Raw genomic sequence first — 14767 nt, forward strand, 5'->3', positions numbered from 1 at the left:
CCTGACCGATTCCGTGAGTCTGCTATTATCTCTGCAGATAATCAGTTCAAACCTCCTGCCAAGGCAGAGTCACTTGGAGCAGGTGACACAAGAGTATGTCCACGTGGGTTTGGAATGTCTCCAGAGGGGGAGACTTCATGTCGTTCCTGGCTATCCTGTTCCAATGCTCTGCCACAGTCAATGTAACAAAGTTCTTCCTCATTTTGAAGTGGAACTTCCTGTGTTTTATCTTTTGGCCATAATAATTCCAAGCTATTTGTGTGTTTTAAGATGTCCATGGCCTCCACCAGTGCATGTACCTGGTTCCCATATCCCCTTCACCTTCATCCCTTTCTGTTTGCCATCTGAAGCAGTGGGTTGTATGTCCAAACGTGTCCTGCTTCCCCATCCTGCTAGGGATTCGTTAAATCCTGCAGAATAGTGCTGTGGCCCTTCTCTATGTGCAGGCTGCATAAAGACCCCTCTGCCTGCTGCTTTGGGAGCTGGGATTCACACCCAAACCTGGCTTCCCAATGTCCTCGTGCTAATCAAGACTGTGAACCCGGATGCTCAGGTTTCTGCTTGAAATTCTGATTTGTTGGCACAGCCGGGTATTGCTGCACTGCAAATAGAAACTCTGCCCAAGTTGTGCAGAGGCCTGAATATGTTAAAAATAGGTGCTCAAGCATAAATCACCATTATGTTTGTGCTGAAGTTTAGGAGCTTGAAAAGACACATCCAGGTTAGGTTGATCAAGTGTTTTCACGGGGACGTGCTGCAAACAGAGAGCCAATTAGGCTGCAGTGGGTCAGAGCCATTTTTAAGCTAGTGCAGGTTGGTAATGAGTTGTGCCAGGGCATAGATAATGGCTCTACACTACTATGGTAAAAATGGAGATGGCCTTGTTATTTGAATGCAGCTCCTTGAAATGACAGCCTTTGTAGGGTTTTTTTTATCAATTCCTTTAGCTGCAGTTTGCACTTTCCCCCTGGTTGAAATAGGCACAGAATATGAGCTTCCCTTTTGCTTTTCTTCTCAGCTCTTACTGTCTTTCTTCAGAACTAGGTGAACTTAACTAAAGACAGATGAGGAAAGGTTGTGGTACCCTTCTAATTCAATGCTTACAAGAGATCTCAGGTTCATGGAGTTGGCCATGTTGCTTTCTGTTGCAGTAGCTCAAAATACATTTGTGTAATGCCCTCTGAGCTTTGCCAAATGGGCAGAGTTTGATTTGCTCAGCGTCTGGGGAGCAGGAAAAGTGTTCAAGATACCCTAAAGGGTCTGTAAGGTTCCTTGGTAAGATGAGGCAAAAAAAAGGAGGTGACAAAAAAGGAGGGTGTATGACGCCTTTAATCTGAAATACTGTATTCTTTGGAGGAATTGGAAAAACTGGCTACTGTGATGCAAGCTATGAACCTGGTAATATGTTTGCTGTTCTTTAGCACATGCCTGTAGCCCAATCTTGTGCATTACAGGAGAAAGAAAATACAAACAAACAAACCCACATGTTTCTGAATAGGTGACGTGCTGGAAAATCACATAATAACTTGTTTAATGTAAAATTATGCCCTACTTTCAGTGAGTTGTATGGATTGGGGTGATTTTTTTTTTTTTCATTTTGTCTGTGGGAATTAAATTATTATAAATGAGTCATCAATGCTATTCAATTATTGCTAGATTTTGTTAACTTCCTGTTTTATATCTTCTAGTTGAAAGTCATTGCTATTGATGAACAGCTGAGGGTCATTTACGAGGATAATGTTCATTTTGATAAGGACCTTCCAGAATTTAAGTAAGGCTTTTTATATTTTATATTTTACTTGGGTAATAATAAAGCTTTGGAGATTGGGGTGAGGGGACTGTTACTCTATTTGGTCTCACTGATATGTGTGGAGGAATAGAAAAAGTCATGCCATGTTCCTGTTTCTCACTCTGCAAGGGTAGTATATGCTCTTGCTTTCCTTGCATTTAAATGTAACAAGAGCTCCCAATAGGAAATAAATTAAGAAAATATACCCCAAAATATTATGTATAAATAAACCATTAATTTTCTTTTGGAACTTCAGACTTGTGGACATGAGTGGGTGGGATGCTCTCAGAACAGCATGTAAATTGTGTGAGGGGAACACCTAAAAGGCATTTGGAGATAAATTCAGTTGTTAAGATATAGGATGACAATATTTTCTTACTTAAACAATAGGCTAGAATTGACAAATGTCATCCTCCAGTCATAAGTTTCTATAATACACATTTATTTACTTGATGGTTTAACAGCAAAAATTGAACTTCATCTTTGAGGTTCAAGTCACTAATTGTGACAGAAAAAACTATGAATTACATGGAGCCAATGAGCAGTATCAGCAATGGATTTTATCCCAGATCTTCAGGATCAGGGCCTTTCCTTGAAAATCACTTACTTTGCAATTGGGTCAAATGTGTCACCTCCTAGGAGCTGGCTTTTACTTTTTCATGTTTGAAACACAGATCTGTGCTCTTAACATAAAAGCATTGCAAATTCTCTTTGGTCATTAATGAACTTGAAGAACTGTGCTTGGCAAGGAAAAAAAAAAATGCTGAATTTACCAAGAGAAAATCCTGTTTTTCTATAGGACTCAAGGTGGAGTCTATATTCACAGTGACAGACTGACAGTCACTTCACCAGTGCTTATGTGGGTCAAGGTATGAACAGCCTTTATATGGATCAAATTTTTCCTTGCTGTTACAGAAATGAAAGTTTATTGTGAGAATAGTGGAACCCATCACTCAAATCAACATAGTCCTTTTGCTTACATTCTGTTTCTTTGAAGTGTTGTTCTATGTCTTTGGTATGCAAATAGTAATGCTATCAACAAACATAGTAGAAATTGCTAACATTTTGATGGGTTTTTTTTGTTTGTTTCTTCACTCACTACTATTACAGCATTCTATATGTGAGATATTCCTTCCTGACTTTTCTTCATTTGAAATAAAGACTGTTTTTTTCCCCCTCATACACAAATAGGGCAGCTGTCACTTTGCCTTCCTGAAATGTGTTTTTGTAGCTCCCAGGTTACTTAAACTATTTTGTTTAGAATAAGCTTTGCTCACCAGTTGATGTTACAACTGGTACGTGGTGAAAGGGCAATTTATTCACTGATCCACAGTAACTTTGACTGATGTTTATTTTGAAGTACAAATTTTTTTTCTATTTTAAAATAAGGCCTTCCTTACTTCTGTGCAGATTCTGCAACACTTACATGGTACTATGTAAATTTGTCTCACTAGAGGGATTTGAATTGTTAAAATATTTGAAAGGTCACAGAACCCCCAGTTAGTGATCCACAGTAGCTGACAAAGGTTTGGTAAATTTGCTTGCAGCTGGTTTTTTGAACCATAATGAAGAGGAACTGTTGTAATTATTAAATTAATAGTATGATGAGATAGGTATATATGATGTTTCTTTGGAAGTCTTGCAGTGGTTCATTTGTCAAGAGAGTCTGGGAAATGTTGATCTAAATTAAACTACTTAAAAATAGATTAATTTTTGGTTTTAAACTTCAGGAAAATGTGTAAAGAACAAAATTTACCTAGATGCTTGAAATCACATGCTAAAATCACTTGAATTATCTGTCTGTTAAAGAATCTGTGAATTTGTTGACACTGGAGGCACTGACATTGAGCTTATCATCTTGTAGGATGGGGTGCAGGGTGTACCCTATTAAGATTTCATGGATTTTCAAAAGTAAGAACAGAAAAAGATAATCTTGCTTTGTGTCTAGCACTCTTAAAGTGCTTTTTAATTAATTGGAATTCTTTAATTTTTGTCTCTTATTTAGGATTCAAAGAATGGATCTTTGTGATTCAGTTTCTTTAAAGATCTTATTTTTCCCGTGTGACTCAACTTTTCTTTTATGGACTCTCACTTAATAAATTAATTTATGCAGATTTTTGAGAAGTCCATAGTCATTAACTAATTTTTCATTATCTGCCAATGAACTCTTATCAGTGATGACATGAATTTACTGTTTAATTCCAGATTGTGAGTATGCATAATTTGATAGCTCGTTACTGTCATTTGTGATTCTGTTTGTTGTTGTAGGCTCTGGATATGATCTTGGAAAAGATGAAGTCTTCAGGCTTTAACTTCTCTCAGATCAGAGCTTTGTCTGGTGCTGGCCAGGTTAGTTTGTACAGAAAAGTTCAGTTTTACTGTATTTATTTGACAAAGTATAAGGTAGAGTGATAAATTTAAACAATTGAATGGCAGAAGACTGTAAAGGCATAAAATAAGACCTCAACTTCTACATAAGCATCCACAGACATTCCTCAGGGGAACCAGAGACCTGAAGCACACACAACAATCACTAGAAGATTGTGGGAGTGGAGGATGAGGTTTATTGCTGTGCAATTATTTAGATCAGCATAGTGCAGACCTGCTTGGCTTCACTTTGTTTTAATTCTTTGTTCATTTTGAATTTCAGAGCATCCAGGTGCTTGTGGAAAATGGGCTAGGAGAAACAGCAAGGAGCAGTCTGCTAAAAGCACAGTAACATCCTACTGAGCAGTTTTTTGTTGGCTAGGACAGGCATCTGCCCAGAAACAGCAAAAATTATGCAGAAATTACAAAAATGGTGTTGTGATTTAGCCTGTAGTGCATAATGCCTTTTTTTGAGATTTATAAAACCCACCCTGACTTTTAGTCAGTTAGCCAGTCTCCTCCTAGTACTCCAATGAATCAACAAAAGCTTTTATAACTTTCACAGATGATATTCAGGGTGAAGACAGCACCAAAGCAATTGCTAATTCTGACGTGCGAGGTTTAGGTTATTCATCTTGATGTATCTGGGACTAATTAATCAAAACCCTTGCTTTTATCTCCGTGTTCCATTGATTGCAGTTGAAAGTCTGAACAAAGTGTCTGAAAATCAGAGCTGGTATTCTTCAGTGGAGCACAAGCTGGGGACTGCCAAGTAACCCCACCTTACTCCAGTGAAAAAAGGGAGCACATTTCCAGACTTCCCCTATTCCCTTTATTTTGCCTTCCTCCAGCAAGGGGGGCAGGCTTGTAATAGCACAGAACTAAACCTTGACTGTGGAGCTCTGGCTGCAGCTCAAAGAACCCTCAAATAACTATCTAATGACATTAGCAGTACAATAATTGTTCCCACTAGAAAATTCTGTAGTTCAAAATAATGTTCTGGTTTAGTGTCTGCTTTGCTCAGTCTTACATAAGAGTTTTTAATGAGACCCTTGATTTGAAATGGGCCATTTTTTGGTGCTAGTTTGGAGAAAGTTCTTTTGTTCCTTAGAATGTAAAATCAGGGTATGAACTTTGAGGCTTAGGAGGGCATCTCCATCCCCTGTTTCTGTATTTCCTACAGCAACATGGGAGTGTGTACTGGAAAAAAGGAAGCATCCAGATTTTAAAGAATGCACCATCTGAACTGCCTTTACATCAATCACTAAAGGTAAGATGCACAAAAGCTCTGAAGGGAGGGCTACATTGTCCTTTTTCTGATCCTTACACATTGCTTTTCTTCTTCCTCTTGTTTGGCTGGGCTGCAAGCCCCTCCAGCATAAATGAAATGTAGTAGTTATTCCTTCAGTTGCAGGGCTTTTGACATTTTATTTTTTCCTGAATGACAGTGTGTTCTGCTTTAAAAGCTTACAGGTGCCAGTGGATATCCCCACAGAATCTTTCTGTGTCAAAGTAACAGTCTCTTTGTTCTTCTAGAAAATGTAATATTTTTGTAAACAATCTGTAAATATTTTACATTTTTAATATATTGATATTAACGAAAAAATTGTGGTGTAAAAGACCACACTGTAACTGATTTTCCTTGGAGGATGTGCAGATGATTTAATAAGAAAATATATCTATTTTAAAAAGACCAGTTTGCACTTACCTCTGAAAAATGTAAGTGTAATGTTGTGTGGACTTAAAATCCTAACCAAGTACCTTGTTGAACCTCAGCATTTTGTATGTGTCTGATTGCTGAGCTTTGAACACACACTTGACAAGCTGTTATTCAAAAAAAAAGCCTGTGAGGACTTAGCTTTCTTCTGGAAGACCCTTTTTTCCTTACTTCAGGGTCAGAAAGGACAGATTTATGTTGAAAGGGAGACTGTTGTGTAACTGATGTGTTAAATCATTGGTTTTATAACCATCTCATCTGTGCAAAACTCATGGAAATGGCATTAAAATGATGGAATAAATGGCATATTAAGCCTCAGTTGTATTTCCAGGTTGCTATGCATTAAAGACAAATGTGTTAGTAGAGCTGTAGGAAGATAATCTGATGGTTTGCAGAGTTCTAAAAGGGGCTGGGGTTTTGGCTACCAGAGGATGTACTGAGACATCGTGCTGCAGGGTCTGTGAAGTGACAGCAGAAAAAGAATGTTGTTTCCCACTGAGGTAAAATTTGGGCTGAACTTTTCATCACTGACCAACATTCTACCCAATATCTGATATCTGATTTCTGTAATTGTTGAGAGAATGGCAGAAGGCATGTCAGAGAACTGAGCTGGGAGCTGATACGTAGGGCTGCTGTATTTTTATTGCTCTAGCAGGGACTTCTCAGAGATCAGACTTCCTAATAAAGGGTGTTCTTTATGACAGGGCTGTTTTTCAGTCAGTAACAGTCCCATCTGGATGGATTCCAGCACAGCCTCCCAGTGCAGAGCGCTGGAGAAAGCTATGGGGGGAGCCCAGCCCCTGGCGACTGTCACTGGCTCCCGGGCCTATGAGGTAAGGAATGGATGGGGAGAAAGTCCCCAGCAGAATCTTGTGATAGAAACAATTCTATCCTCACAGGGAACTGCAGCAGGTAACCATCAGCCATTAACTATGAAAGACAGAGCTTTTGGAGAAACTCCAACCATTGTTTTGCATTAGTCTCACAAAGGAAGATACGGAAATTTTACAATGAAATGAACCAAACACTGGAAATTTTGAAGCAGGAGGCAGTTGGAGTGAGCATTTGGCCAGTGGTTTCCAAATACAGTGTTGGGTGACCATGCTTAAAGTCTCAGGGCCTGGTTGTTCCCTGGGAACAGCTTGTGTAGCCACATTTCTATTGGGATGGAAACCCGGTTTGTTTAGGGTAAATCCTTCCACCTATTTGTGCATCGCTGCTCTAGGAAACTTCTGCAATTAAAATATTGGTCTTTTAATAGTCCCTGGAGGCTAACAGGCAGCTGTTGACCTAAGGGAAGTGATTAGGAAGTTTGGGACACTGTCAGAGGTACATTGTTACTTGTTTCCTCTGCCTGAGTCTTCCCTCCTTGTAACTGTGACAATGCCTTGTGAAGTGGGAGCGGGGCTGCTCTCCAGGCATCTCAGCACCTGGCTGCTCATACTCTTGGTTCAACAGAGTAACGCTTTAACCTCCCGAACTGATGTTTCTGTTTCTCAATCATCATGCAAAGTTTATGTTCGCTGTTGAAACCAGACTTTGTGTACCGCTAACAGTTTATTTTTTACTTGTTAAATGTTAAGGTTTCAATGCTAGAAGGTTTTTTTTTATTTTTTGACATAGTACGTGGATGAAAAATAAATATTCTCACAGCTGTTTTTAGCCTGTGCTGGAGTTTCTGCTTTGAGTATGAAACTTCTTGCTTTAATTTCAATTCACCTGCTTCACAGGCAGGTACATAGATTGTGCAGCTTAAACCTTTTCAAGGATTTGAAGGCAGCATTTGAATTGTGCTGGTTCCTGTGCACAGAATAAGTGTGATTCATTCCATTGAACTGTCATTTCTGAAATGTAAATTATGGATAGTAATGCTTTTCCACATGCCTTTTTTTCAAAAGGTGAACAAAATTCTCATAATGAGACTATGTGTTATACCCTGTTTAGTGCAGATTGCCTGCTGTGCACTGACTTTCATCATGCATCAGGCAAATTAAATATCCAAAGTGCAATGTTCTGAACTCATTACACAGAGTTAATGATTATTGACTCCATTTAGGGTTTGTGTTTCTAAGCATTTGCATTTCTTTTTCAGCGTTTTACAGGAAACCAGATAGCAAAGATTTACAGCCAGAATCCTGAGGTCTACAAGCAAACTGAGGTTGGCTTAACTTCAATTCCCTTATTGGAAAACACGGTTGAAAATCTTTTAAAATTAATTTTGTACAGATGTTTTTACAGACCTTTTGCTAAAGATTATTCTGCTTCTTGTGTTTGAATTTAAGATGAAAATTGAATTTTTTATTTTTTAATTTTGTTAAATTATTAGTAGTTAGGCAGATAAAAATCAGACATCAGTTCTACTTTGAGTGTTAGATTTCTCAAGCTGGTGAATAGAGCTTTAAACTGAAGTTGTTGGGGGAGGAGAACCTCAGACCAACCCACTCCTACCAGTTTGATGCCAGTACCAGAAAGAGATATACCCAAAGCCTGGAGAGGGATGACAAGTCAGCAGGAGAGCACCTGAAGGACAGCAGCAGCCAGTAAAGTCACCTTCATTGGCAATCCAGATTAAATATCTGGGCAAACACACATGGCACAGGGAATAAATGGAAGTTAGAGGGTTATGATCCTTTTGGCATCATGGAGATGTGGTGGGATGCCTCCTGGAGTGTTGGAATGGAAGGATACAGGCTCTCCTAACCTGGTTAATATTCAAGGATCACCTTCTCCAAGCTCTGGAGTGATGCATCCCAACTAAGATTAAGTCAGGCAAAAACATCAGGAGGCCTGTGTGGATGAACAAATTGCTCCTGGACAGATTCAAACACAAAAAGGAAGCCTACAGTAGGTGGAAATAAAGGCAGTAGCCTGGCAGGAATACTGAGAGGTTGTTTGAGTAGTCAGGGATCAGGTTGGGAAAGCTAAAACCCTGACAAAATTAAATCTGGCCAGGGACATCAAGGGCAACAAGAAAAGCATTTATAGGTATGTCAGTGGTGAAAGGAAGACTTTGAAAAATGTTGGCCCTCTCCAAAAGGAAATGGGAGACCTGGTTACCCAGGCTGTGAGGAAGGCCAGGCACTCAATGGCTTTTTTGCCTTGGCCTTCACTGGCAAGAGTTCCAGCCACATCACCTGTCACAGCAGGCAAAGGCAGCGGCTGGGACAATTGAGAACCACCTAGTGTAGGAGAAGATCAAGACCATCTAAGGAACCTGAAGATGTACAAGTCCATGGAACCTGATGAGATACTTCCATGGGTCCTGAGGGAACTGGTGGATGAAGTGGCTAAGCCATTATCCATCATATTTGAGAAGTTGTGACAGTCTGGTGAAGTTCCCACTGACTGGAAAAGGAGAAACATAGACCCCTTTTGTACAAAGAGAAATAAGTAAGGAAGTAAGGAAGACCTGGTTTTCCATTCCTTCAGTTCTCGATAGCATTAATAATTTTTTTTTTGTGTTTTATTTTTTTTAAATCTCACCTCTGTATGAAGCAGTTCATTTCATGAGTCCATGGAACTGAGAACTGGTTAGACCAATTTCGGACCTTGGGGCCTGTTTGAACTGATGGCAAATTTTAGCAATAAAGCTTATGCAAGGTGTGTTCAAGCACAAAATATCTCTCTGCCAGAGCTGCTCTTGGGGACCCTCAAGGAGCACTTAACAGCTTGGCAGTCTCAATGACATGTGGAAGGTGGATGTTTTTGCTTCTGTAGGTCAGCTTGCTAAACTGGCTGGCTGATTTACAGTTTAACTTCATCCTTTTTTCCTTCCATTTCAGGCAGCTACTACCCACTGGGGCACCACAGAAGGTAGCCTTTGTTATCTGAGCACAATGTGATATATTCTTGAGGAGAGATGCATGAAGAGCAAGTGCATCATTAAATTTCCTGGCCATTACAATCATCTCTTAGAGCTCTAGTTATAGGCTGCCCTTGAATGCTGTGTGAAGCAGTGGCTTTGTGATCATTAATAAAAAAACCTGTCACTTCTGGCTCACTCCACCAGTAGAGGTTTGATTCTGTTTAGTTATTGGGTGACAACCATATTTCTTCTGAGCAAGTCACAGCACAGAATGAGAAATTTGTCTGCTTTTGTGCTAGCTTCTTGGGAACAGACAATACTTGATCATGCAGAAAGCCTGGTGGTGGCTGGTTAACTTCATAGTTCACACAGCAGATGTGAAGAGGAAGCAGGTTCATGGTGGATCAGTGTCTTGTGTCACATGGGGCATTTTTTGGCCAGCCCTACAGCTGGATTTCAGGCAGTTGGAGCATGCCCTGAGGCAGAGCTGCAGGCAATGGCTCAGTTCAAAACTGATTATTACCAGCTCCTGGGAGAAACTCCTGGGAGGTCTAGGGTCTCAGCTGGAAGGAAGGCAAGGGGTCATGAAGAGGTGCTAAAGGTGCTCTCAGAGCTTTGCCAGAGCTTCTAAAAGCTTACAGACCTGTGCTGTGGGTGGGGCAGAACATGGTTCTGAGCATTTCCCCTGTCATCAAGACACAGGTGGGTTTTTTCTTTTTTTTTTTTTGCATGTGTGTGGTTTTATTTTAGAAAGTATTTTTCTTTGAAAATGAGATTCTGTGATATACTGAAGTTGTGGATTCATGCTAACAGAATATGCAAACATACTAGGTGTGTTTTGCATGTTTCAGAAGGCAGAGCTATTAACATCTTTTATCATGGGTTTACTTTCAGATTGATATGTGCTGTATTACTGTGATGGTCAGAGCTGAATAATCCTCCTAGGTGTATTTTTGAGTCCATTCTGGGCTTAACCTTAGGCATCTATTAACATTTGCTGCTTCCAATTACTTTATTTGCTTTCCACTTACTTTCTTTGAAGTGAATACTGATGTGACTCACTATTTCCCAATTTTTTTTCTTTTTCAGAGAATCTCTTTGGTCAGTAGCTTTGCAGCTTCCCTTTTCCTAGGAACTTATGCACCCATTGATTACAGTGATGGTAAGTGTTAATAACAGTTTAACAAGGAAATTTTTCTTTCCATCCCTGCATTATGTAGATGGGGGACAAGGTCTCTAGAATTTGTTTTCAATCTTTAAATTTTAATGACAAGTATATTACTTCTTTGGGTTTGTTGTTTGCTAGGCTTATCTATCCCCATCATACTGATTCCCACTTCCCATCAAATGGATCCACAGAAAAGCTTCCTAAAAGTAATTACAGCTTTTTTCATTATTTTGTGATGTGTACAGGAGTGGTGAAAGATTGTTTAGAAGCATCAGAAAGTTGTGGAATATTAAACTAAACTTCAGAGTTCTGATATTTCTTTGGTTTTGCTGGTTTAGCTCAGAGGTGCACAGGATGTGAACATGATGTATACTGTGATGATTTTTTTCCCCACCTAACTGGAGTGTGTATCTACAACAGAAATATATTTTCAAAATGAACCAGGAAAAAAAGCATAAATAAAGCAAAATGTACTAAACCCAGTTGAAAAAAGAAATCTTCTATATATCTCCATTCATCATAACAAAGACAAAAAAGTGACAAGACTACTGTCTGTTCTGTTGTGTATTATCTCAGTTATCCGGCTTTTAAATGACAATTTTAAATGGCAGTTACAAAGGAAAGCATTTTCCTGGGAGCTCTGCTGTTATTTCTAAATAGCTTTTCTGATTTCTGCTCTGAAACTAAGAGAAGATATATTTCAGAGCTGAAAGGTTAGATAACAAGGCTCTCTGTGGAATTTTTTGCATTATAGAGATGTGGTTCACACCCATGAGTTAAAACCAATTCATTTTTTCTCCTTTGTTATTCCATCAAATCTTACAGGAAAAGACAAGACACATCAATTTTAGCTAATGGACAACTTACTTGCTATCAGAGCTTCCAGTTATACTTGAGACCTCAGAAATGGCAAAGCAATCCATGCTTATTTCATAACACTTGTGAGATTATTTTATCTGTTTTCTGGTCCAGTCCTTTTAGCCAAGTATTTCCACATCTGAATTTTATTTTTTTTTTGTGTATTATTGGCAACAATAACTCTTTGGAGATTTGCACTTTGCTCCTCAGCAGGTCCAAATACTAAGCACTTGAGCTGCTCAGCCACATATTGTTTTTCAAAGAGAGATAGTGAGATCTTTAGGTGCTTTTTCTTATAAAGAAACATACTGATTTTTTTTATTTTTCAGTGAGAGTGAAGTGTTAATTTTGATTTGAATGTTTAAAATTATAAGCATTTAAAGTATTTTCAATTTGTGTTAATTTTTTATTTTTTTTAATAATGTTACTTTACTTTTTCTGCTTGGAAGAAAGTGGAGGAAAGCCATTCTTCTCCAATTTCAGAACATGAAAAAATGTTGGAAAACAAAGTATTTTAAAGTAAGGAAAATTAAAATTTCCTTAATTGGAAAATTTTCTTAGAAAATGAGTAACATTTTTCAAACAGCTCCAGGAGAGCCTGTTCTGTTACACCTATGGATATTTGCAGAACCTGAATAAATGTTATGTGCTGTTCAGAGCATGTAAGATTATTAAATCTTTGTGTGAAAAAAAGATAAGAGAACTAAGCAGGATGTTACTGTTCTCTTTACAAGACAAAAGATTTTTTGGCTTTGCAAGCTATATTTTGCCTCATTCATTCCTTTCTGCTGCTAATATAATGGGAGAAAATTCTAATCCCAGTAATAAAATGTAAGTATAGTGGATGCAGTAGTTATTTGGATGCAGCTGAAAAACTTGTTTTCTTGTAATTTACAATTTCTTGCGATTCACTTGATCTTTTACTTAGCACCTGTGTATTGTAGTTTAAAATGCATCTCTCAAAATAATATTCAGATAATAGACCTATTCTTCATTTCTGTAGGTTTAACTTCAGGTCATATTGTCTTTTAAAGACCCTGTCATATTGTTTAGCTCTACACAATAACTTATCTCTCTAAATTTGCAGGTCATTGTGGGAAATATGCTATTCAGTTTCAGGATTTTTTCCTTTTCTTCTTAAAGGTCCAATCTTTTAAGGTTCAAATCACTTGTGAATGGCTGAGCACCCTGAGTGATTGATTTAAAAAACCTGAAATTACCTTCTAGTGGAATGGAGAATGATTTTCATTTATATTGTGCAGATGTTAAAAGTAAGATACATCTGGGGCCTAAAGAAGTTGAACACTTGGGGCATTGTTTCTTTTAGAAGACACCTTAAAGAACAGCAATTCAGCTCTTGACCTGCAGAAGCTTTATCTTTTGAAATGCTTTACTAAGTGCCTTAGGCAAATTGTAGCTTAGCATACTTGTTTTTTGTTCTATCAAAAAGGGATGTTTTGGACTGAAGCCATTTCCAAAGGAGTGTGGTGGGCTGAATTTACTCCTCCTGCAGCTTGTGTGGTTACACTTCCCATGGCTTTAGCTCACTGAAAAGGCGATCCAGAGTGCTGTAATGCAGAAACAGATGCACTTACCTGTTTATAAACGTATCCAAATATTGATCTTTACTTTGTTGATTAATAAAACCAGTTAGTCTGCATCGTTGGGCCATTGTAATGGAAGTGTTTGTATTCTCCCCTTTCCCCTCTAAGCATTCAAGCACTCACACTTTTGTATTTGTAATAAATATTAGCAAGTCCTGATCATGCTCCTGGTCTTCTGTGCTAAAAGTCAGTGATGTTTGCAGTGAAATATGAAAATCTATTAATCCATGTTTTGACCCTTTCCTCAGTTCTTACTGTGCTGTGGCCTTGGTTGTTGACCTTCACTGCTGATGGGGTGATGAGTACAAGGGCTGCCTTTGATTTTTGTTTGTTTTCTCCCCTTACTCATCAGATTATTGCTCATTTTGTATATTAAACTTTGTGAAGTAGATCAAGAGCAGAGGTGTTAGAGTTAGAAAGTCTGTGTGCATCACTCCTCATACAATCAGAGGAGCATTCAACTATGTTTTTTATTTTCCACTGACTAGAGATTCCCATGCCCACAGCTGGATAGGATGAATCCAGCTCAATAGATTAATAGTTCCTCTAAAACTGTTGTTTCACATTTTTTAAATTAGTTTCTGAGGCTGGGGCAAATTGCCTCATCTCTCTTTTCTCAGGGCACATGAAAGTCTTTGTGCCACTGCATCTGCCAGTTAATAAATTGAAGTTGTTTCTGTATAATGTAAACATTCAGTTATAAAGATTAGAGGCTTTTCTGATTTAAGCAGGAAAGATTGAAGGCTGCCCTAATGTCTTGCAAAATTGCATTGTAGGATTCTGGTGAAATGTTTCTTTAGGCTTGTGGGGTATGGACCAAGAAAGATTAAAAAAAAACAAACCAATAAAAAATGCAGAAAACAACAAAGCTAACCTTTCTGTAGAAAATTCCTGTGAATTTAAAGATTCTGTTCCTCACTGCTTTAGTTTAGTGAAGAAGTTTTTGGCCTTTTAAATCATGGACTTTTCCAGGAAAATCTGTGGATATGTGTGTTTCCTTGTAGAAAGCCCTGTTATGCCTGAGAGCATGGGACATGTGGCTGCTCACACCCTCCACCTCTGAAAAGTGCAGGTGGTGACTCTGGGCTGAGTTTACCTTGTCAGGACACAGTTTACCCTGGGAAGGAGGAGATGGCTGGATTTAAAAGTGATCTCTCATAGGGAACTGAGATTAGATGGAGTAAATCTTGCCATCTTTCCTTTTCTGGCTGTGTAGTTGTGATTTTGATGGCAGGAAAGGGATTTGCATCCTTTGCCTGTGGGAGGATTGTTGCACTTCATGCTCTGTCAAATTCCTGCTGTTGCATCAAAGGGCAAATATGTTAAGTCTGTTTAATTTTTCTGAAATGGGATTGATTGAGTTGGATAAAATTAATTCTGTTTTTATGTTATTAAGAATAATCCAAATATCCTGCTGTTTGGCTTGAGTTTTTCCAGTGTCTCAGCTTGAGTGTGCAGC

General features: G+C 38.5%; 1 protein-coding gene across 3 annotated transcripts in view; it reads left to right on the top strand.

Moving 5' to 3' along the window:
* Positions 1 to 1692: 1692 nt before the first annotated feature.
* The window catches only part of XYLB (xylulokinase), a 78308-nt gene continuing 65233 nt past the window's right edge, over positions 1693 to 14767 (top strand). For all 3 annotated transcript variants that reach the window (XM_005527759.3, XM_014256724.2, XM_088065117.1), the window contains exons 1-7: positions 1693 to 1771; positions 2589 to 2658; positions 4058 to 4138; positions 5340 to 5426; positions 6578 to 6706; positions 7966 to 8031; positions 10768 to 10840. In XM_005527759.3, the coding sequence (XP_005527816.2) occupies positions 2647 to 2658; positions 4058 to 4138; positions 5340 to 5426; positions 6578 to 6706; positions 7966 to 8031; positions 10768 to 10840 (448 nt within the window). In that variant the 5' untranslated portion in view covers positions 1693 to 1771; positions 2589 to 2646. The remainder of the gene's footprint in view (positions 1772 to 2588; positions 2659 to 4057; positions 4139 to 5339; positions 5427 to 6577; positions 6707 to 7965; positions 8032 to 10767; positions 10841 to 14767) is intronic.

Source organism: Pseudopodoces humilis, chromosome 1, assembly GCF_049639895.1.
Source record: "Pseudopodoces humilis isolate 2021_Gansu_Grassland_sample_001 chromosome 1, ASM4963989v1, whole genome shotgun sequence".
Classification (NCBI taxonomy): Eukaryota; Metazoa; Chordata; class Aves; order Passeriformes; family Paridae; genus Pseudopodoces; species Pseudopodoces humilis.